The 25,612-nt window shown below is 35.7% G+C and overlaps 1 protein-coding gene across 3 annotated transcripts in view; it reads left to right on the top strand.

Moving 5' to 3' along the window:
- Positions 1-25,612, top strand: part of Hpse2 (heparanase 2 (inactive)) — a 799,708-nt gene that overhangs the window by 488,452 nt on the left and 285,644 nt on the right. For 2 of the 3 annotated variants that reach the window (XM_047552316.1, XM_047552317.1), the window contains exon 4: positions 22,498-22,671. The exons of the other annotated variant lie outside the window; for it this stretch is intronic. In XM_047552316.1, coding sequence (XP_047408272.1) covers positions 22,498-22,671 — 174 coding nt within the window. The remainder of the gene's footprint in view (positions 1-22,497; positions 22,672-25,612) is intronic. 3 annotated transcript variants of the gene reach the window in all.

Genomic DNA, 25,612 nt, shown 5'->3' with positions numbered 1-25,612 from the left:
GTCTGTCCAGTTCCTTAGCCCATTTATTGATTGGGTTTTTGTATTTTTGGTGTAAAGTTTTTTAAGTTCTTTATAATTTTGGAGATTAGTGCTGTATCTGAAGTGAGTGTGGAAAAGATTTTCTCCCACTCTGTAGGCTCTCTTTTCACATTGTTGATTGTTTCCTTTGCTGAGAAAAAGCTTCTAGTTTGAATCCATCCCATTTATTGATCCTTGCTTTCATTTCTTGTGCTTTAGAAGTCTTGTTAAGGAAGTCTGGTCCTAAGTCAACATGATGAAGATTTGGGCCTACTTTTTCTTCTATTTGTTGCAGGTTCTCTGGTCTAATTCATAGGTCCTTGATCCATTTTGAGTTGAGTTTTAGGCAGGGTAAGAGATAGGGGTTTAATTTCATTTTACTGCATATGGATTTCTAGTTTTCCCAGCACCATTTGTTGAAGAGGCTACCTTTTCTCCATTGTATGTTTTGGGCACCTTTGTCTAATATGACTGTAACTGTAACTGTATTTATGTGTCTTCAACAAGGGTGCCAAGAACACACAGTGCAGAAAGAATAGGGTCTTCAATAAGTGGTGTTTGAAAAATCGAATATTCACTGTATCTCACATCTTACACAAAAATAAATTCAAAATGCATTAAAGATTTAAATGTAAGACCTGAAAGTATAAATTACTATATATCTCTTTATTTTTTTGTATTTGATATATTTATGACATATTTGATAAGCATGATATATATTTATATTTATCAATTACATTATTATATAACTATATCATGTATTAATAAAAATATTTATTGATAATCATTGTTATCTTCTTGTTGAAGTGATTCATTGATCATTATACAATGACCTTTTTGGCTCTAAGCCTGTTTTGTCTGATATAAGAATACTTATTCCTCACTTGGTTTCTGTTTGCATGAAATATCTATTTCTTTTTACTTTCACTCTATATGTGTACCTTTACTGTTGAAGTTAATCACTTGTAGACAGATTGTTGGTGGGTCTTGTTTTTTTTAAAATCCATTCAGCCAGTCTGTACCTTTTTAAAAAATGTTTTAACAGTTCATTATAGTTCTATATAACAGTGGAATTCATTTTGACATTATCGTATATACATGGAATAAAATTGGATCCATTTCAGTCCCCACTGTTTTCTATTTTCCTCCCCTTCACTTTTGCCCTGTTCCCCTCTCTGTACTCTACTGTCTTCCTTCTATTTATTTGTTGTTTTTAAACTTGGTTCTTTATAGGTATACATAATGGGTAATTCATTGGAATATTCATATATGTATATAGCATCATTTGGTCAATGTCTTATTTTTTTGATGGGGAAGTGCTGGGGATTGAATTCAGGGGCACTCAACCACTGAGCTACATTCCCAGCCCTCTTTTGTATTTTATTTACAGAGTCTCACTGACTTTCTTAGCACCTTGCTTTTGCTGAAGCTGACCTTGAACTTGAAATCCTCCTGCCTCAGTCTCCAGAGCCACTGGGATTATATGCACGTGCCACTAAACCTGACTCATTTGGTCAATTTCATTCTGCATTTTCTCCCTTTTTCCCATTTCTTCTTCCTCTCCTTCAATCCCCTTACTGTATTCCACTGATCCCCGTTATATTTTCATAGGATACCCTCACATTTTCCCCCTTATTTTGGTCTAGCACCAGATATGAGAAAAACATTTGACCCTTGACTTTCTGAGTCTGACTTATTTCACTGAGCACAATGTTCTCTTGTTCCATCCATTTACCAGCAAATGCCATAATTTCATTCTTCTTTATGGCTGAGTAAAACTACATTATTTATATATACCATATTTTCTTTATCCATTCATCTGTAGATGGGTCCTGGGGCTAGTTCCATAACTTGGATATTGTGAATTGTGCTTCTGTAAACATGAATGTGACCATATAAATATTGTATACTGATTTTTGCCCTTTTGGGTAAATACCAAGGAGTTGGGTAGCTGGGTCATATGGTGGGTTCATTCCTAGTCATTTGAAGAATCTCCATATTGCTTTCCAAAGTAATTGTACTGATTTGTACTCCCACCAACAATGTATGATTTGTACCTTTCCCTCCACATTTTGCAAGCATTTATTATTTGTGTTATTGATTATTAACATTCTAACCAAAGTGAAATGAAATCACAATGTAATTTTGATTTCCATTTCCTTGATTGTTAAGGATTTTTTTTGTATATTTGTTGACCCTTTGTACTTCCCGAAAAACATCTGTTTACTTAATTTGGCCATTTATTTATTGAGTTATTTGTTTTATTTTCCTTTTTATTTGGTGTTAAGTTTTCTGGGTTCTTTATATATTCTGGATGTCAATCCCCTATCAGAGAAGTACATATCAAAGATTTTCTCCCATTCTCTAGGCTCTTTCTTCATATTCTTAATTGTTTCCTTTATTGTGCAGAAACTTTTTAATTTGATGCCATCCCTCTTAGTGATTTTTAGTTTTATTTTTTGAACTTCAGGGGTCTTGTTAAGGAAGTTAGTGCCTGTGCCAATATGTTGGAGTGTTGACTCTTTTCTTCTAGTGATTGCAAAATTTCTGATCCAGTCCCTAGGTCTTTGATCCACCCTGAATTGACTTTTGTGCAAAGTCAAATATAGGGATCTAGTCATGGATATTGTTTTCCCAGAATCATTTGTTTAAAATGTTATCTTTTCTCCAACATACGTTTTTGGCACTTTCATCAAATATCACATGACTGTGTCAGTTTGGGTTTGTGTCTGTGACTTTTATTCTATTTCATTTGTCTTCACATCTGTTTTGATGTCAATATGAATTATTTTTGTTACTATAACTCTGTAGTATAATTTGAGATCAGGTATTGTGATGTCTTCAGCATTGCTTTTTTGTCTTAGAATTGCTTTGACTATTCTGGATCTTTTATTCTTCCAAATTAATATTAGAACCATTGTTTTTTCTACTTCTGTGAAGAAACTTATTGGTATTTTGGTGGAGATTGCATTCAATCTCTATAATGCTTTTTGCAATAGGACCATTTTGACAATATTAATTCTGCATATCTAAGAACATGAGAGGTCTTTACATCTTTTTTTCAAATTTATTTTTCTTGTAAACAAATGGGATACATGTTGATTCTCTGTACATGGAGTAAAGGCATACCATTTGTGTAATCGTACATTTACATAGGGTAATGCTGTTTGATTCATTCTGCTATTTTTTCCCTTCCCCCCGACCCTTCCCACCCCTCTTTTCCCTCTATACAGTCCCTCCTTCCTCCATTCTGGCCCCCTCCCCCCCATTATGTGTCATCATCCACTTATCAGCAAGATCATTCTTCCTTTGGTTTTTTGAGATTGCTTTATCTCCCTTAGAATGATGTTCTCCAATTTCATCCATTTGCCTGAAAATGCCATAATTTTATTATTCTTTATGGCTGAGTAATATTCCATTGTATAAACATACCACAGTTTCTTTATCCATTCATCAATTGAAGGGCATCTAGGTTGGTTCCACAATCTGACTATTGTGAATTGAGCAGCTATGAACATTGATGTGGCTGCATCTCTGTAGTATGCTGATTTTAAGTCCTTTGGGTATAGGCCAAGGAGTGGGATAGCTGGGTCAAATGGTGGTTCCATTCCAAGATTTCTGAGAAATCTCTATACTGCTTTCCACACTGGCTGCACTAATTTGCAACCCCACCAGCAATGTATGAATGTACCTTCTTCCCGACATCCTCACCAACACCTATTGTTGCTTGTATTCTTGATAATTGCCATTCTAATTGGGGTGAGATGGAATCTTAGGGTAGTTTTGATTTGCATTTATCTTATTACTAAAGATGTTGAACATTTTTTCATATGTCTGTTGATTGCTTGTAGATCTTCTTCTGTGAAATGTCTGTTCATTTCCTTAGCCCATGTTGATTGGATTATTTGATTTTGGTGTAGACTTTTTTGAGTTCTTTATAGATTCTGGAGATTAGTGCTCTATCTGAAGTATGATTGGCAAAGATTTTCTCCCACTCTGTAGGTTCTCTCTTCACATTGCTGATAGTTTCCTTTGCTGAGAGAAAGCTTTTTAGTTTGAATCTTTCCCAGTTATTGATTCTTGCTTTTATTTCTTGTGCTATGGGAGTCCTGTTGAGGAAGTCTGATCCTGGGCTGACATGTTGAAGATTTGGACCTACTTTTTCTTCTATAAGATGAAGGGTCGCTGGTCTGATTCTGAGGTCCCTGATCCATTTTGAGCTGAGTTTTGTGCGGGTGAGAGATAGGGGTTTAATTTCATTCTGTTGCATATGGATTTCCAGTTTTCCCAACACCATTTGTTGAAGAGGCTATCTTTTCTCCATTGCATATTTTTGGCACCTTTGTCTAGTATGAGAAAATTGTATTTATTTGGGTTTGTGTCTGTGTCCTCTATTCTGTACCATTGATCTACCTGTCTATTTTGGTACCAATATCCCTATTTGTGGATGACATGATTATATATTTAGAGGAATCAGGAAATTCCACCAGAAAACTTTTAGAACTCATAAATGAATTCAGTAAAGTAGCAGGATATAAGATCAATGCTCATAAATCCAATGTATTTTTATACATAAGTGATGAATCTTCAAAAGAGAAGTTAGGAAAACTACCCCATTCACAATAGCCTCAAAAAAATTAAATACTTGGGAATCAATCTAACAAAAGAGGTGAAAGACATCTACAATGAGAACTACAAAACACTAAAGAAAGAAATTAAAGAAAACCTTAGATGATGGAAAGATTTCCCATGTTCTTGGATAGGAAGAATTAATATTGTCAAAATGGCCATACTACCAAAAGTGCTATACAGATTCAATGCAATTCCAATTAAAATCCCAATGACATACCTTACAGAAATATAACAAGCAATCATGAAATTCATCTGGAAGAATAAGAAACCCAGAATAGCTAAAGCAATTCTTAGCAGGAAGAATGAAGCAGGGGGTATCGCAATACCAGATCTTCAACTATACTACAAAGCAATAGTAACAAAAATGGAATGGTATTGGTCTTTACATCTTATCATGACTTTTTCAATTTCTTTCTTCAGTGTTCTATAGTTTTTATTGTAGAGGTCTTTCACCTTCTTGGTTTGATTTATTCCTCTGTGTTTGTGTGTGTGTGTGTGTGTGTGTGTATGTGTGTGTTTAGTTATATATGTAACCTAATTATGTTATATATATAATTACATGTATCTAATTATCTATTATATATCTTTATATATATTATATATATACTAATAAGATATATAATAAGGTTTTTGTGAATGGGTAGTTTTCCTTATTTTTTTTCCTGAGGAGATTCATTATTGAAGTATATGAAAACTGTTGATTTTTGTATATTGATCTTGTATCTTGCTCCTTTGTCAAATTTATTTATCAACTTTAGAAATCTGGTGGATTTATGTATATAAACATGTAGAAGTTTATATATACATGGAAACATGTAGAAGTCTTTAACATTATAGCAGAGATTTATTCATTTTTTGTTGCTCTTATAAACGCCTGGGACACTCTGAAAATATGTCTTCAAGTGCAAAGAATCCAAAGCCAGAACTTGCAGGGAATGGTGGAACATATGCTGGGTTTGGAATTTCTTTACTCTGTATCTTTTAAGTGGGTAATTTAGTCCATTTACATTCAATGTTATTATAGAAAGGTATGAACTCACTCCTGTCATTTTGTTAAATTTCTCCTATTTGTTTTGCATATTGCTTTAGATTTTGCTCTTCATCTTTGGTTTGGTGATTTACTGTATTGATAAGGTTTGATTCTTTTCTGGTTCTCTGATGTGTATCTGTTCTTCTAATGGATTTTATATTTACACATATTTTCATGGTAGTTATCTTTCTTTTGCTTCTGAATGTAAACTCAAGTAACTTTTCTAAAACCAGTCTGGTGGTGATGAATTCCCTCAGTTTTTGCTTGTTTTAAAAAATCTTGCCAGGCATAGAGGCCTGTAATCCTAGCAGTTTGGGAATCTGAGGCAGAAGGATCACAAGTTCAAAGCTAACCTTAGCACTGTAGTGATGACTTAGGCAATTTATTTATTTATTTATTTTTAATTTATTTTTTTACGTTTACATAGGGTAATGATGTTTATTTTTTCCCTTCCCCCCCACCCCTCCCACCCTTTTCCCTTTATACAGTCCTTCTTTCCTTCATTCTTACCGCTCTCCTTAGCCTAACTCTAAACCTAACCCTAAACCTAATGCTAACCCCTCCCACCCCCATTATATGTCCTCATCCGCTTATCAGCGAGATCATTCGTCCTTTAGTTTTTTGAGATTGGCTTATCTCACTTAGCATGATATTCTCCAATTTCGACCATTTGCCTACAAATGCCATAATTTTATCATTCTTCATTGCGGAGTAATATTCCATTGTATAAATATGCCACAGTTTCTTTATCCATTCATCAACTGAAGGGCATCTAGGTTGGTTCCACAATCTGGCTATGGTGAATTGAGCAGCAATGAACATTGATGTGGCTGTATCTCTGTAGTATGCTGATTTTAAGTCCTTTGGGTATAGGCCAAGGAGTGGGATAGCTGGGTCAAATGGTGTTTCCATTCCAAGCTTTCTGAGGAATCTCCACACTGCTTTCCAGAGTGGCTGCACTAATTTGCAACCCCACCAGCAATGTATGAGTGTTCCTTTTTCACCACATCCTCGCCAACACCTATTGTTGCTTGTATTCTTGATAATCGCCATTCTAATTGGGGTGAGATGAAATCTTAGGGTAGTTTTGATTTGCATTTCCCTTATTACTAGGGATGTTGAACATTTCTTCATATATCTGTTGATTACTTGTACATCTTCTTCTGTGAAGTGTCTGTTCATTTCCTTAGCCCATTTGTTGATTGGATTATTTGTATTCTTCGTGTAGAGTTTTTTGAGTTCTTTATAGATTCTGGAAATTAGCGCTCTATCTGAGGTATGGTTGGCAAAAATATTCTCCCACTCTGTAGGCTCTCTCTTCTCATTTCTGATAGTTTCCTTTGCTGAGAGAAAGCTTTTTAGTTTGAATCTATCCCAGTTGTTGATTCTTACTTTTATTTCTTGTGCTATGGGAGTCCTGTTAAGGAAGTCTGATCCTAAGCCAACAAGTTGAAGATTTGGACCTACTTTTTCTTCTATAAGATGCAGGGTCTCTGGTCTGATTCCAAGGTCCTTGATCCATTTTGAGTTGAGTTTTGTGTAGGGTGAGAGATAGGGGTTTAATTTCATTATATTGCATATGGTTTTCCAGTTTTCTCAGCACCATTTGTTGAAGAGGCTATCTTTTCTCCATTGCATATTTTTGGAACCTTTGTCTAGTATGAGAAAATTGTATTTATTTGGGTTTGTGTCCATGTCCTCTATTCTGTACCATTGATCTACCTGTCTATTTTGGTACCAATACCATGCCGTTTTTGTTACTATTGCTTTGTAGTAGAGTTGAAGATCTGGTATTGCAATACCCCCTGCTTCGCTCTTGCTACTGAGGATTGCTTTAGCTATTCTAGGTTTTTTATTCTTCCAAATGAATTTCATAATTGCTTGCTCTATTTCTGCAAGGTACATCATTGGGATTTTAATTGGAATTGCATTGAATCTGTATAGCACTTTAGGTAGTATAGCCATTTTGACGATATTAATTCTGCCTATCCAGGAAAATGGAAGATCTTTCCATCTTCTAAGGTTTTCTTGAATTTCTTTCTTTAGTGTTCTGTAGTTCTCATTGTAGAGGTCTTCAACATTCGGAAATCAATAAATGTCATTCACCATATCAACAGACTTAAAGTTAAGAATCACATGATTATTTCAATAGATGCAGAAAAAGCATTCAATAAAATACAGCATCCCTTCATGCTCAAAACACTAGAAAAAAATTGGGGTAGTGGGAACATTCCTAAACATTATAAAGGCAATCTACGCTAAGCCCATGGCTAATATCATTCTAAATGGTGAAAAACTGAAAGCGTTCCCCCTAAAAACTGGAACAAGGCAGGGATGCCCTCTTTCACCACTTCTATTCAACATCGTCCTTGAGACTCTAGCCAGAGCAATCAGACAAACCAAAGAAATTAAAGGGATACGAATAGGAAAAGAAGAACTCAAACTATCCCTGTTCGCTGATGACATGATTATATATTTAGAGGAACCTGGAAATTCCACCAGAAAACTTTTAGAACTCATAAGTGAATTCAGTAAAGTAGCAGGTTACAAGATCAATGCTCATAAATCCAATGCATTTTTATACATAAGTGATGAATCTTCAGAAAGAGAAATTAGGAAAACTACCCCATTCACAATAGCATCGAAAAAAATAAAATACTTGGGAATCAATCTGACTTAGGCAATTTAGCGAGAACTTGTCTGGAAACAAAAATAAATAATAAACAAATAAGCAAATAAGTAAATAAAGAGATGGGGATATAGCTCAGTGATTAAGCATCCCTGGGTTCAGGCTCCCATGCTCCCCTGCAAAAGTAAAATAAAATAAAATATCTTTACACACCATGTTTCTGAAGAACAACTTTACTGAGTGTAGTATTCTTGGTTAATAGAATTTTCTTTGAGGATTTGGAATGTCATTTTGTGCCTTCCTTGTCTGTAAGATTTCAGCTGAGACATCTGCTGATGGCCTTACTGGTCCTCGGAAATGTGTCTCAGTGTGATTCTCTTGCAGTTTTAGAACTCTCCCCCCACCCTTTTGACAGTTTTACTATAGTATGTCAGGGCAAGAATAGTTTCTGGTCATGTCTATTTAGGGTCCTATAAGTTTTCTGTACTTGGATGTCCATATTTTTGCCTTAGGGAACTTTTCCCCCCATTTTTTTGTGGCTTCGATTACCCCAAAAATGTGTACCTTTGTTCTTTTAATGGTATCTCAAAGACCTTACATGTTCTCTTCATCCTTTTTCTCATTTTTGTCTAATTGGGATATTTCAAAAGCCTTTCTTCAAATTCAGATACTCTTTCTTCTAATTGTTTTAATCTGCCATTGAGGCTTTCAACCGATTTTTTATTTAAATTATTAAGCTCTTCATTTCTAAGATTTCTGCTTGGTTATTTTGCAAGATTTCTATCTCCTTACTGTATTTCTCATTTATATTGTGCAATATTTTCCCAAATTGTGTTCAACTGTTTGTGTTGTTTTGAATCTCACTGAGCTTCTTTATAGTCATTCTTTTAAACTCTTTATCAGGCACTCCATCAATATAATTTCTTTAGCATTTGTTGCTAAGTGAATTATTGTGTTTTTTTGGAGGTAACATGTTACCTTGTTTTTTATTTCATGTGTATGTGTGTATAATCCTGTGTTGAAATTTGCACATTTAGTGAATCAGTTATCTCTATCACTTTTATAGGGTGGCCTTCATAGTAAAGCGCTTTCTCTTGAAGATGTGTTTGGGGTATCATATGGTACACACTATTGGCTTTGGCCTCAGTTGGACACCACAATTGAGTCCCTCTATAGCATCTTTGGCTATAATTTTTTACTATGGGCACAGTGCATGCCATGGCAGAGTTGAAGAGACGCACTATCTCCAGAGCGTGCACAGGGACAAAATTACTCCAGTGAGTCAGGCAAGTGTGGTACACATAGCAGTGGGTGTGGGATGCCCACTGCATGGCCACTCTGACCAGGGGAATAGTGGCACTGGTCAGATGATGGACATTTCCTTAGGCACTGTTGAGGCAAGCTCTGCTTCTGACAAGGGTCTCTGGCACTAGCAGCCCCAGCAGTGATGAGGGACTTTGAGTACCTGCTTCAAACCAAGTGGTAGCATGGGCATACATACTGCATGAGGCAAAGTGGCAGGGGAAGACATGTGTCCTCTGTGGTGTTTGAAGTCATCCCTGAGAGCAGTGAGTACCCACACAGAGCACAGGGGCAGGGCAAAAAGAACTATGGTACTGGCTCCCCACCCTGGCAGAATCCTGCACTCAAATTAATCCTTATTTGTGTTGTCATTTAAATTATCTCAGCTTTGGTCATTGGGGAAGGACTCCTTCAGACTGATGTCTATATGCTTTTGATATACTATCATCATTTTTGAGCACTTCCTTAATTTACGGTACTATAAAACATCTGAGGTACATCTTGTAATCTTGTATTTTCTCTGACCTAGCCCTGGCATCAGCCCACTGATATCAGCCATTTCTGTCTCCCTTTTCCCTCTCTCTCTCTCTCTCTCTCTCTCTCTCTCTCTCTCTCTCTCCGTGCATGAACTGTAAGTTCTAATGATGCCTGCAATTCCAACCCAACTACACAGAGTTTATGCTGGCCTTCTTCCTTTGTAATATCTTTCTGCAATATAGATTTTCTATAATTCACTTATTCAGTTCCCATTTGATAGGCATTGTTAAAATTATTGGCTATTAAAGAGAGCACTGCAATGATTTTCTTTGTACATTTATTTTGGATAACTTTTGCAAGTGTTTATGTCTAACAGTGAGTGGGCTTGCTTGGTCTCAGACTGTACTTTTAAATTTTTGATAGATATTCTTAAACTATCCTCTAAAACTATTATTCACATTTTTTAAAAAATTGTTTCTGAAGGGTACATTTCTTAAAAGCAATATCAGTCTCTTTATTGTCTGTGTCTCTTTTCATCTTCTCCTCTCGTTATTTCTATGGGTTTCTAATGAGATCCAAAGGTCCTGCTATATTCACTGGCACTCAGTTTCCCTTTAATCTAGTTAAGTTGATTAATGCAACAATTACTCTCTAGCACAGAGTCTTCTGATAATGTTGTAATTTTTATTCACACACATTTCCCAACTCTCATTCTCCTTCAAACAGCTTCAATTAAATTATAGACATTTATGCTGATTTCTTTATAACCTAGTTGAGGCTTCAGTGCCCTGACTAACTTGGAGACATTGCTCTTCTTATTAAAATTAGCTCTCAGTTTAGAGATATCTTCACTCTTTCTGAAATGATTGTGTTTTCCTCCTAGGCAATTCTCAAGCAGTTCTGTCTTAATAGCTGCAATTAAAGTACTCCCTGCCCGCATTGGCTGTACTCACTAATTCAAATGATTCCTTATTAACTGATAGTTCCTCTCTGAATTTCAAGAGGCTGAATTGGTTCAGTTTGCCACACTGCTTTCACTCTTGCATTTCTCTCACTTTTATGGCTTCCTCTGTTTTTACAGCCTCTTTGGGATGTTCACCCATGCCTTACCAGTATTATTCACTCTAGATTGAACACTTAAAGCAATGAGTATATTATTTTAGTGCATTTAACAGCATGAGGTAATAAATATAATCTAAAGGGAATTTGCTATAATGAATATTGATAATTGAGATTGGATAGTTTAGAGTACAAATTTTAAGTGGCATTGAATGGGACTAAATGACACCTGTATAAGTCGGGCATTTATTAAGGTTTATTGTGTAGCAGACACTGAAGTGAATGCTAAAGAGGCAGATCTGGTGTCTTTTTGGCAAAGGTTCCAGTTTGCCTTCAGCCAGAAAAAACAGGGCTGAACAATGGTAGCATGATTGACTGTTGCCATAGAATGAGCAAGTAAAAACCTGGGAGAGATCAGAGGAAAAAGCCCCAGGGTCTCTGCCTTGGGGAGTCAGGGAAGTTCTCACAGAAGCCACTGATGATGGCTATGAAGAGAGAAATGAAGAAAGGGTATTCCAGGCAGAGATAACAAGCCTGGAGTCAAGGAATAATGTGGTTTGTCAAAGAATGAGGAGGAATTCTAACAAGGCCCAAATTTCCTCAGACTCTAGTGTCTGAGTAACTCTTCGGATAAATGGTAAACATGAATCACACAAAATTTACTTAATTTGTTTTAAGGATTTGGTTCAATCTTGGTTTTTCATTTTGTGGTACTGAGGATTGAAACCAGGGCCTTGTGTGTATTCGGCTGGCACTCTACCACTGACCTACATCCCAGTCCTTTTTTACATTTTTATTTTGAGACATGGTCTTGCTAAGTTGCCTAGGCTGATCTCAAACTTCCAATTCTCCTGAATCTGTCTCCCAAATAACTGGGATATCAGGCATGTGCCACTAAACCCCAAATCCTCTTCTTTTCTTAACTGGTAAAAAGGAGTATAGCATCACTCTGTGACTGTTTGGTTCTCCCAGAACTTTCACATGAAGGGAGATAGCGTTTTCTGTGTGATTAAGGACTTAAGCAGATGATCCTTAGCCTTAACCTGGGAGGAAAGTGCTGGTGACTCCCAAAAGAGAAATGGTTGCAGTAGTGTCACTGCTTCCAATTATGAGCACATGAGAACCTGAACAGGTTATCAAATCACATGAGCAATAAAAGGTAGAGCTTAAGCACTCTTTGATACTTTGATGTCAGCTGCCTCCTAACCCCCAAGGAAAAAAAAAATCATGTAATAGCACAGGACTTATTTGGGGTAGGTCTAATACTGGGAATGACTTGTTAAGTATTGAGTTATAAAAAAATATTTTAATGCCTCTTTTTTGTGGAACTCAGGAAGCAAAATCAGAAGCTAAAATTACTGAGAAATTTACTGTTTAATTCCCAAGGGACACTGTGGCTCCATAATTTCTGTAGAAGAACAGCTTAGAGTTGGTCATTGATTTAGAAAGTGAGAAATGGGTTCATGTCTGTAAGCTTTGTGTGCATAAAAGTTTTTGTGAAATTCAAATGTCAGTTTTCTCTGTCAAAGTTGAGGGTGAGAGTAAGGTAGCCATTGCTTTAAGGAAAACAAAAACAGGATGAAAGTGTATGAAGCTAATCCTAGATAGGGAGTCAGTGGAGGTCAGAATTAAGAAAGCTTTAGAGGCTTTGCAAAAAAAAAGAGCCGGGTAACAATGGGGATGCGACCAAGCTCCCTTGAGTTTGCTGCATCTGTAAATTTAAAAACCTTGTTGGCTTAGGACCAGACTTCCTCAACAGGACTCCCATAGCACAAGAAATAAAAGTAAGAATCAATAACTGGGATAGCTTCAAACTAAAAAGCTTTCTCTCAGCAAAGGAAACTATCAGCAATGTGAAGAGAGAGCCTACAGAGTGGGAGAATATCTTTGCCAATCATACTTCAGATAGAGCACTAATCTCCAGAATCTATAAAGAACTCAAAAAACTCTACACCAAGAATACAAATAACCCAATCAACAAATGGGCTAAGGAAATGAACAGACACTTCACAGAAGATCTACAAGCAATCAATAGACATATGAAAAAATGTTCAACATCTTTAGTAATAAGATAAATGCAAATCAAAACTACCCTAAGATTCCATCTCACCCCAATTAGAAAGGCGATTATCAAGAATACAAGCAACAACAGGTGTTGGTGAGGATGTGGGGAGAAAGGTACACTCATACATTGCTGGTGAGGCTGCAAATTAGTGCAGCCACTCTGGAAAGCAGTGTGGAGATTCCTTAGAAATCTTGGAATGGAACCACCATTTGACCCAGCTATCCCACTCCTTGGCCTATACCCAAAGGACTTAAAATCAGCATACTACAGAGATGCAGCCACATCAATGTTCATAGCTGCTCAATTCACCATAGCCAGATCGTGGAACCAACCTAGATGCCCCTCAATTGATGAATGGATAAAGAAACTGTGGTATATATATACAATGGAATATTACTTAGCCATAAAGAATGATAAAATTATGACATTTACAAGCCAATGATGAAATTGGAGAATATCATGCTACGTGAGATAAGGCAATCTCAAAAAACCAAAGGTCGAATGATCTCTCTGATAAGCGGATGATGACACATAATGGGGGGTGGGAGGGGTTCGTGTTAGGGTTAGGGTTAGGGAGGGGAGCAAGAATGGAGGAAGGAAAGACTGTATTGAGGGAAAAGAGGGGTGGGAGGGGTGGGGGGGAAGGGAAAAATAACAGAATGAATCAAACCACATTACCCTATGTAAATTTATGATTACACAAATGGTATGCCTTTACTCCACGTACAGAGAAACAACATGTATCCCATTTGTTTACAATAACAAAAAAAATAATGAAAAAAAATAAAATAAAAATAAAAAAATAAAAAATAAAAAACCTTATGACAACTATCTCCCTTCTTTACAATAGGAGTCTCCCTACTTCTCCCAATCTTTTGAAAAATTTCATTCAGTTTTATAACTTCAGTTGATACCTCTTCCCCTACCTCAGGATTTACATATTGTGTCCATTCAAATTCTTTACTTATATGTCTAAAAGTATCTCAAATTGAACATTCCCAAAACCAAAATTCTGATCTCTTGGTTCTCCCAATCTTCCATACTTCATTATAAATGTCAAGGTCATCATTTTTTTATCAAGCCAAAAAACTTAAGTTTTCCTGGACTCATTTTCTCCTCTCCTTATCCTGCACATCCAACCCTTCAGCAAATCTTACTGTTTTTATTAAAAATATCCTTAGGACCCAACCACCTCCAACACTCCTGCTGCCACCTGGTCCCAGCCACTGCAATCCCTTTCTTGAATTATTGGTAGACTCTTCACAAATGTTCCTGCTTTCACCCTTACTGGTCCCCACCTCTTCCAGACTTTTTTCAGCCCAACAGTGAGAGTGATGCTTCTAAAATGTGAGTAGGTCATGCTCAAAACCATCTAGTGGTTTCCTGTGTCATTCAATTAAGAGCCAAAGTTTGTACAGCAGCCAGTAAGGCCCTTCATGACCTGGCCCTCCTACCACTGTGACCTCATCCCTTGCTGTTTTTCTCCTATTCATCCTGGGGCAGCCATACTGGTGGCTTTGCCAATTCCCTCCCCTCCTCTGCTCCCACACAAAATATGATCCTCATGTGGGTAGGGCCTGTTTTCTGTTTCCCCCACTGCTATAGTGCTTGGCACATAGTAGGTGCTTAATATATATTTTTCAAATAAATTGATGATTTAATGAGTGTCCTACTTTTGTTTATTGAATTGTTTTTCTCCTTTGTTTTTGAAGTTTGAAGTCCCGAGGAAACTCAGAGAAATAATCCATCACTCATATTTTAGTGTGAATCCATTTATCCTTATCTACTTTGTCCTAATATAAAGCCTCATTGAAGAAATTACTTTTAGGCAAAATGGGACATTGGATCTTCAATTTTTAAAAATCAGTTTTTGGTGCTTCTCTAGTTACTAGTTTGTTCTTTTCCTCCTTTTAGTGCCATAGAACTTTGACAAGCAAGTTGAATAAACCAGAGTCTATACTGGTTCTCCTTCTAGTCATTCTTTAAGTTTTCATCTTCACCCCAAATTAGTCTCTAATCTCACTGCTCTTTAATGTAATGGCCCTCCCATCCTTTTTCCCCTCTATTTGTCACCAACACATACTATTATTGACCAGCACCAGCTGGTAATGCTCTTCTTTGGAGTTCTTAAAACTAGATTTCTGGATTCTCTTCTTCCATGTCTTTTTAAATTTTTTCCCCTCCTGATTCATATGTGTGGGCATTTCTTAGGGTTTTGTTTTTGGCCATCTTTCTACATATCCTTCAGAAGTCTCAAGACCTTTCAGAGAATCAACTACCAGCACTGCACAGATGGCTACCGAGCCTATACTCTCTAACATCTGGCTTGAGCTCCATTTCTTCCACTTCCCCTCCTGGTCCTCAAAATTCTATCCTGCAAAATATCAAGGCAGCCTAACTAGAGGACATAGAGGCACTGGCATCCTCTGGTGGAGAGAGTAGAAAGTCATCTTTAAGCATCCACTTGGTTGGAGGAAACCTATAGCAGATATCCTAAGGAAGATTATATTTGTTTAGCATCTACTAAATTCTCTATCTTCAAATACAATAAGGAGGAAGGCTAGGGAAGAATAGAGGTACTTTGATTTTGGCAGAGGGGAGGGACTGTTGGGGTAAGAAGGATAGTAGAATGAAATCAGATGTAAGTTTCCTATGTTCACATATGAATACATGCCAAGTATAACTCCACATCATGTACAACCACAAAAATGGGATCCTAATTAGAATGTTACACTCCATGTATAACATTCTCTAATAAACTCTAGATCACACCTCTCTGTCCAGCAATAATTATTTCATATCTCTCTTTGACCCCATTCAAATTCATACTAGGTTATTTTATACAAAAATAATAATAAAAGCTGTGAGAACTCTTCAGCATTACTTTAAGGCAGAAAATTAGCATGTGTGTTAGATGCCAGAGTTAAGGACTTATCAGTTTAATTGGAAAAACAAGCTATTAACTCTCAAGAAGTAAATGAATCAAAAGATAAATCCCAAGATAAGACAATGTCAGTCACAGGAGATGTCACAAAGCAGTCAGGTAACAACAAGTGGTATAGACCCTGTGTTTGAGGTCACTTTGGGAAGTGTGTTGTTTAGGAATGGCTTCAAAAAAGGCAGAATTTAAATTTATCCTTAAATTCCCAAACTTCTAGCATGCTAGTTGTTAATTTTTGCCTTTTAAACAAACCATCTAAATAATTTCTCCACACTGTTTTTCACACTGACTTTTTTTTTCATAAATTACATTTTCCTTGCCTTAAATCATCAAGTCATGAAGTCACAGGTTTGGTGTGCTTTTGTGTTTGGTGTACATTCACTTTCTTAACACATATGATAGTAAAAATATAGATACTGTCATTATGTTTTTTAAAATTTATTTTTTATTTGTTCTCTTGATTACACATGACAGTAGAGAATATTTTGATATACATACATGGAGTATAACATTCTAATTAGGATCCCATTTTTGTGGTTGTACATGATGTGGCGTTATACTTGGCATGTATTCATATGTGAACATAGGAAACTTATATCTGATTCATTCTACTATCCTTCCTACCTCCACAGCCCCTCCCCTCTGCCAAAATCAAAGTACCTCTATTCTTCCCAGCCTTCTACCTTATTGTGAACTAGCATCCACATATCAGAGAAAATATATAGCCTTTGGTTTTGGGGATTGGAGTTATTTCACTTAGCATGATATTCTCCAGCTCTATCCATTTACTGGCAAATGCCATAATTTCATTTTTCTTTAAGGCTGAGTAATATTCCATTGTGTATATATATGACAATTTCTTTATCCATTCATCTGTTGAAGGGCACCTAGGCTGATTCCATGGTTTGGCTATTGTGAATTGAGCTGCTATAAACATTGATAGTATGCTGAGTTTAAGTCCTTTGGATATATACTGAGGAGTAGGATAACTGGGTCAAATGGTGGTTCCATTCCAAGTTTTATGAGGAATCTCCATACTGTTTTCTAGAGTGGTTGTACCTTCCCACCAGCAATGTATGAGTGTGCCTTTTTCCCCACATCCTCGACAACATTTATTCTTGCTTGTATTTTTGATAATTGCCATTCTGATTGGAGTAAGATGGAATCTCAGTGTGATTTTAATTTGAATTTCTCTAATTGCTAGAGATGTTGAACATTTTTTGTATATATTTTGACCATTCATATTTCTTCTTCTGTGAAGTCTCTGTTCAGTTCCTTTGTCCATTTATTGACTGGATTATTTGTTTATTTGGTGTTAAGTTTTTTGAGTTCTTTTTATATCCTGGAGATTAATGCTGTATCTGAGGAGCAGCTGGCAAAGATTTTTTTCCCATTCTGAAGACTCTCTTCACATTATTGATTATTTCCTTTGCTGTGAAGAAGCTTTTTAGTTTGAAACCATCCCATTTATTGATTCTTGATGTTACTTCTTGTGCTTTTGGAATCTTGTTGAGGAAGTCAATTCCTAAGCCAGCATGATGGAGAGTTGGGCCTACATTTTCATCTAATAGACACAGGGTCTCTGGTCTAATTCCTTTGATTCACTTTGAGTTGAGTTTTGTGCAGGATGAGAGTTAGGGGTTAAATTTCATACTGCTACATATGGATTTCCAGTTTTACCAGTGCCATTTGTTCAAGAGGCTATCTTTTCTCCAATGTATGTTTATGGCACCTATGTCTAGTATGAGATAACTGAATTTATGTGGGTTTGTCTCTGTGTCTTCTTTTGTGTTCCATTGGTCTTCATGTCTGTTTTGGTGCCAATACTATGCTGTTTTTGTTACCAAAGCCCTGTAATATAATTTATATAATTTATTGTGATGCCTCCTGCTTCACTTTTTCTTCCTAGGAATTGCTTTGGCTTATTCTGGGCCTCTTAGTTTCCCAAATTTATTTCATGACTGCTTTTTCTATTTCTATGAAGAACATCATTGGAATTTTGATAAGAATTGCATTAAATCTGTATAGCATTTTGGGTAGTATGACCATTTGGTGGGGGGTAACCGCGGATTAGACTCAGGGACACCTGACCACTGAGCCATATTCCCAGCCCTATTTTGTGTTTTATTTAGGACAGGGTCTCACTGAGTTGCTTGGTGCCTTGCTTTTGCTGAGGCTGGCTTTGAACTTGTTATCCTCCTGCCTTAGCCTCCCAAGCTGCCAGAATTAAAGGTGTGTGCCATGACGCCAAGGTCCTATTCATATTTTTTTCATGTTCAATAGTTTCATTTTAGAAGTATTTTTACCTCTTTTGTTAGACTGATTCACAAGTATTTTTTTAGGCTATTGTGAATGGGGTAGTTTTATTAATTTCTCTTTCATTGATTCATCATTGGTGTATAGGAACATAGTTGATTTATGGATGTTAATTTTGTATCCTGCTACTTTGCTAAATTGTTTATGGGTTCTAAAAGTTCTCAGGTACAGTTTTTTGGATCTTCTAAAAATAGAATCATGTCATTGACAAATAGGGATAATTTGAATTCTTTTTCTATTTGTATCCCTTTCATTTCTTTCTTTTGCCTAATTGCTCTGGCTAGTATTTCAATATGTTGGATAGAAGTGGTGAAAGAGGGCATCCCTGTCTTATTCCAGTTTTTAGAGGGAATGCTTTCAATTTTTCAACATTTAGAATGATGTTAGCCTTGGGTTTAACATATTTAGCATTTATAATGAGGTATATTCCTACTATCCCTAGTTTTTCTAATGATTTGAATATGAATTGATGCTGTATTTTGTCAAATGCTTTTTCTGCATTTGAGATAATCATGTGATTCTTGTCTTTGGAATTGGCTTATTGATTTTGGGATTGACTTATTGATTATCTATTGATATAATGAATTATGCTTATTGATTTCCATATATTGAACCAATCTTGCATTCCTTGGGATGAACCCCTCTTAATCATGGTGCACCATTATGTTTTAATCAGCATTTTCAACACTCTGACCAATAGCCCTGACAAGAACAATTTTAGAGGAAGGAAAGTTTATTTGGTGCTCGTGGATTCAGAGGTCCAGTCCATAAGCACCCAGCAGAATTGCCTTGGGGCCAAAGTGAGGCAGAACATCATGGCAGAAGAGTGTGGGGGAGGAAAATAGCTCAGGACATGACCACCTGGAAGTAGAGAGCTTTGCTCAACAAGGAAAAAATATAAACCCAAAGGCACCCCTCAGTGATTCACCTTCTCCAGCCACACTCCACCTTACTATAATCACCACCTAGTTAACTGATTCAAATGGATTAACTCACAGATTAAGTTAAATCTCTCATAACCCAATCATTTTACCTCTGAACATTTTGTTCACACATGAGCTTTTGGGGGACACTTAATATCTAAACCTTGACACATTATATAGAAATAATTAGTTATAGGAAAAGGCTACATAAAGCAAATCAATCTCCCTAAAATTATTATTAGTCATTTGTATTAAATTTTGAAACAAATTTACCAGAACTTTAGTTTATAATTTAAACTAAAAATTATAAAAATAAGAATGTTTCAACAAATTATAAGCTGCAGTTGAAATTTTGAACAATTTGGATGAATAAGATGTGATTTGAACATTTGAGTATTTTCCTGGTAAAATAGTGGAACTTCTGTGGCACAAATATTAAAGGACTTTAAAATGAACTTCTCCTGATCTTTAATATGAATATTACATTTGAGAACATATCATAATAGTTCTCAGGTGTCAGGGAACTTTTATGTAAAATGATCATATCTAAATCTCATAGTATGTTAATGTGATTAATTAGTTGTAGATGTATTAATCTAATAATAACCGATTCTCTTTTAAATAGAGAATAATATTTTCTTGAGAATGTGTTTAGTTTGGCCAATTCCTCAGCCTGTTCTTTTGTATGGTTTCACCTTCCCCACCAAGGGTACCAACACTAGTGGTATAGATTGAAGAAACTTAAGTTTTCTTTTAAAAAAAGTTATAATTTTTTGTGTGTCTCACCCAAGTAGGCCTAAAATTAGTCTTATCAAAACTTTCTGTTGTGCAAATGGTATTGAGATATAACTTGTAGTATATTGTAAGTGCAGGGATATATATATTCTGGATAACCATTCTTGAAAATAAAAAAGAGTTGTTAACTTTATTTCTCGAAATTAGTTTAATTACTTTCCATGAATTTGAAAAACTGATGAGGCATATAAATATAAGTAATGTTTATTAAGTAAATGTTTTAAACCAATATGAGTTATAATTTTTGAAAGGTAGGTTTTTAGGTTTAATTTAAATAAAGTTATAAATTTTCATTAATTAACATTATTTTGAGTATAAAAAATTTATTAATTGTGTTTAAATTAAACTACAACCTAAGATACAATTTACATAAGACTTTTTAAAATTCCATTTTCTTACTGAGTTGCATGTAGATAATTATAAAATTATTATACACATGTGTTGGTTTTATGATGATTTTAATAGGCCTATAAATCCTTTTTACTTTTGCTATTTTGGAACTAAAAATAAATAAGTTTGTCTCTTTAATCTGAAACCTATGCCCTTTGTTGTTTTGCCCAGTTGCTCAATTCTGGGTAGAATGTGAGATAGTTCATATGGATTTTATTTTCAACTGAAATGAGACAATTTCTGTTGTTATTCTTGATGTTTCTTAAAAAATGCCTTCTTACACATGTAAGAAATTGAAAACGGCAGACTTACTGCATCTCACTTCAAAAACTGATAATGAACTCAATCTAATGACCATAGTTATACTTTGAAAGACTAAAAGACCTATAACAAAATTGCTACTAGGACAGCCTTGGTCACTCTGCATCATCTTTTACAAACCCCTGTTGACCTCTTGTGGAACTTTTGTGTTTCATGAATCTCATTTGACAAACTCTGTTCTAGGGTTTTGGACAATGAATATTAAGATAATATGAACCCCTGTACATAATTATTAACCTAAAATATTTTTTATAGTTACATATCACCCAAAGTCGTGTTATCCATACCTTAGGAACAAGTAAAACCTGGATATGCTCAAAAGAGGAATATGGAATAAGGGTATGCCAAAGGGGGAGAATATTTAGAGCAAAGGTCAACAGGTCAAAGAATTCTGTAATCAGTTGAACTGGTTGACATCAACAGAGAATTCTGAGAGAAATAGAGATGCCTAAAATTATAGGGAAAAAAGTACAGGTGAACCGGTACAATGGCACATGCCTGTAATCCCAGTGACTCTGGAGGCTGAGGCAGGAGGATCTCGAGTTCAAAGTCAACCTCAGCATAAGTGAGGCCCTAAGCAACTCAGTGAGACCCTGTCTCTAAATAAAAATACAGAGTAGGGCTGGGGATGTGGCTCAGTGGCCAAGTGCCCCTAGGTTCAACCCCTGGTACCCCCTTGGCCCCTCCAAAATTATAGGTCAATCATAGAGGTATTGAACTGAGGAAGAAAAGGGTTTGAGAATCCACTAAGGTTTTGAGGAGTGAGTGAAACTGGTAAGAGTGATTGAAAGAAGATGAGTTGGCAAGATGGGAAGAATCTAGAAGGAGACAAGAAAATACAGACATTGTAGTAATTCATGCAAATGGAAATGAGGATCAGACAAGAATGATGGTAACAGAAATGAAGAAATGAGATGGTTATAGAATTAATGTTATCTGGGATCAGCTTGAAAGTGAGCATATCCCAATAATAGTTATTGTATTTCCATTCTCAAAAATACCAGAAACATGAACTTGAGTGACATTTTTTGAAAGTCTTGGTAGACTGAGTTTTTTTCAAAGACTCATCAGCTAGTCGTCTTTCCTGACTTTTTACCCTGACACTATTCCTGTCATGTCAAGCAGGATATGCAACAGTGGCAGATCTTCTGATTTTTCCAGAAAAGTTTAAAAATCCAGCTACTCTGGAATTGTCCCATTTTAAACATCAGCAATTCAATTTTTTGTTAACAAATAATAAGATGATTATGAGAGTGGACTAAACATGATTGCCAAATTGCAACCTCTGGAATTCTCCCGGGTTTTTATGTTTGTTTTTATTTTTAATTTTTTTGCCTGTGCTGGATATTGAACCCAGAGCCTCACACATGTTAGGCAAGCATTCTACCATTGAGCTACATTTCCAATCCCCTTTGTGCTTCTTTCTAAAGTCACCTTGAAATGCATCTCTCACCAAAAGGAAATTGTCCCTTTTAGAAGCCTGTCTGTGCAATTTCTTATTAGCAGGAAGTTCATAGAAAGGCTTTTTGTAACAGCTAATACTTTCCTTTTGTTGGATATTAATTTGAAAGTTATAAGCCTTTCTCTGCTTCTTCCCAGCCAGGTCTCTAGACAAACTTTATAACTTTGCTGATTGCTCTGGACTCCACCTGATATTTGCTCTAAATGCACTGCGTCGTAATCCCAATAACTCCTGGAACAGTTCTAGTGCCCTGAGTCTGTTGAAGTACAGCGCCAGCAAAAAGTACAACATTTCTTGGGAACTGGGTAATGGTAAGTAAGGATATTATTTCCTCTGAATTGACAAGATAAAGGAGAAGAAAATAAGTTGGTTTGGGATATAATCTCAATCAGACCATCTCCAGTACACTACCTCAGAAAATAACTCAGTCCACTGAGTTAAATATGCACATAGTGAAAGACCAAATAGTTAAGGACTTGGCGAAGCCACACCACATCTACAAGGTGATTCAGAAGAGCTATGGCCAAATATATTTGAGGCATGCTATATGGTATAAGAACCTCTTGAAGATTCACAATGCACATTAGCATGTAAAAATCTCTGAGAAGTTCTGGTGCATAGAAATCTGCTTGAAATTTTTTACCCAGCATATTGTAAGCTGTTTAATCAAGGCAGTTTTGATTTTTTCCTAATTGGTACTCAGGGGCTCTTAATAACTGAGCCACATCCCTAGCCCTTTTATTTTTTATTTCCAGATAGGATCCTGCTAAGTTGTTTAGGGTCTTGCTAAGTTGCTGAGACTGGCTTTGAACTTGAAATCCTCCTGTCTCAGTCTCCTGAATCACTGGCACTGTAGGCGTTTTTAGTGGTGTGTAACCCATGTAGTCATATAGGATCCAACAATTAGAAGAGACCATGCTTGGTTTACTGCTCTGCTGTTGCCATCTTGAAAATTTTGATAACTTTTTAAAAAGTGGATTCACACTTTTATTTCACATGGGGTCCTGAAAATAATGTAGTTATTCCTGGCTATTCACTGAATTGTGTGTATATGTGTGCATGCACACATGTTAGGGCATGTGTGGAAGTGTAACTTCTGTTATCATTCTTTCCATGGAACAATAGTCCATGGCAGAGTTTGACGAACTATTTCCAAAATTATATTGTTTTCTCAATAATATATATTTATGTATGACATATACGCTATTCTGTAGACTCCATGACTCTCTAATATTGAGTCAATCAATGTAAGTTACAGTTAAAATTATGGACAGTTATAAATCTGAAAATACTCTGTTTCTCTAATTAAAAGACTTTTTAACAAACCTTAGGAAAAAAACAGGTCTAACAAGATTTTTCTTAAAATTAATATTACAAATTTATTCCAACATTTTTGCCCATGGCCTTGTATGTCTACAGCTAATCCATATTTGTTTGGAACAGTCTCTATGTATGCACATGCACACATTATTTATGGTGTATGCTCACACATGTATTTATTGCATTCCAGAATGTGAAGTTCTCATAAGACGGTAAAGGAGAAAGGTCTTATTGGGCTAATGTTCTGTTTTCTTATCAGTAGCCATTAATTGGAATGCAAGGGATGTAACTTTCAATTTTTTTCTCCTCATTCCTTTTTCTCTCTTCCTTCCCTAGAATAGGAGAAATCTGGGGAGAGTTCAGGCTAAGAATGGTGGTGGACCTCTGCTGAACTGCACAATACTATGATCTGCCTTTGGTTTGCTTTGTTTATTTGTTTTCTTTGTAGAAATTTTGTGATACCTAAATAAAATCGTTTTGTAAAAAATCCCAACTAGTTATAGTAAGTCCAAAGCAATTAAAACTTCTCTATGAAGCAATTGGTAGAAATGCTTCCTCTGGAAGTTTTAGGATCTCTGAGTGTGAGACCTTGTTAAACGTAATATTCGGTTGACATAATTGTGGTGATTTGGTAGTGGTATGGGTCATAGGATCCATCTTTCTATATACTTTTGTCTCTTTTGAGATCATACCCTTCCCCATTTACCTTCTTCCCTCAAACTATGCTAAATAACTCAGAGATGGAGTTAATTACTTTAAAAGAAAGTTAGTCACCTTAGCCCCTCCATACTTGATTCCTATCATAATTCTTTCAAGAGCCTATTCAGGCCTTAACAAAAAGAATCATTTATGAGAAGGAAAGGCTTTGTCACAGATAATACAATAGGAATATAAATAAGAATAAATCGGATTATAATCACATCCTTGGCTTTAAAAATTCAGTGAAGTGGAATGAATCCAGTAATGCTTTTGGAAGCATTTCTGTAGATGATTTTGAGTCTATAGTCAGGAAGTCTAGAGTTAAGCAGCATTGTTAACCCCCCCACCTATTCTTTTAAAAACTTCATTTCTGTTTTTTATATGATTTTAATAAGTTATTTGCCCATCTAAGCTTACCTTTCAGGAACTGAAGAATAATCATTTTTCTGTTTCTTGTAATTAATTTTATAACTACTAATAGTTTTCCTTGTGTTAGAATCATATCCTTTCCAATATCCTGTGTATTATCCTCACAATTATTGCCTCTCAGAAATTATCTACATGGTCATCCTTCTGGCCTAGACATGTTTCCCCAGTCTTCTTTCCACTTTCTTCTTTGTAACTATATTATCTTAGACATAGGTAATAGTGTATTCTTTATGTCCAGATCTTGAGAGGGACAAAGAACTGATCTATCTTTATCACTCATTCTTCCATATACTTATACCCTGTTAACAAGCATTTTCATTTTATCTTTAGAAAATACCTGGTGTTGGAAAAGCCAAAATAGACATTTCTTTGGTTGTTTCTTCTAGAGTGGCTAAACTTTAAGTGACTAACCTTTTTTTTTTCTACTTTGAAATTAGTGAATATCAAAGCAAGGTATACATAATTTCAAGAGGTAAAGATTAAGAATATTTAGGATGTCAAAAATCTATGAAAGAATGACTTTACTGATACATGATTTTTAACAATTTCATTCTGTGGATAAAAATGTTTCCTTAAATATCCATAAATTATAAACTCTGATTAATAGCAGGTGATGATTATAATCTTTTGTATTTCTGTTAACCATCAATGAATAAAAAGTAAGGAAAAACTGAGAAAAATTTGAAGCTGGTACCCAAACTGTGGAGATATTTAAGAATTTCAGTCAAACTCTACTCTGGAGAAATAGTGTTTGCTCTTTAGAATAGAGCAAATAATAAAAATTACCTTAAGATAATGTGAAAA

Source organism: Sciurus carolinensis, chromosome 5, assembly GCF_902686445.1.
Source record: "Sciurus carolinensis chromosome 5, mSciCar1.2, whole genome shotgun sequence".
Classification (NCBI taxonomy): Eukaryota; Metazoa; Chordata; class Mammalia; order Rodentia; family Sciuridae; genus Sciurus; species Sciurus carolinensis.
This window is presented reverse-complemented; position numbering and strand designations above follow the sequence as displayed.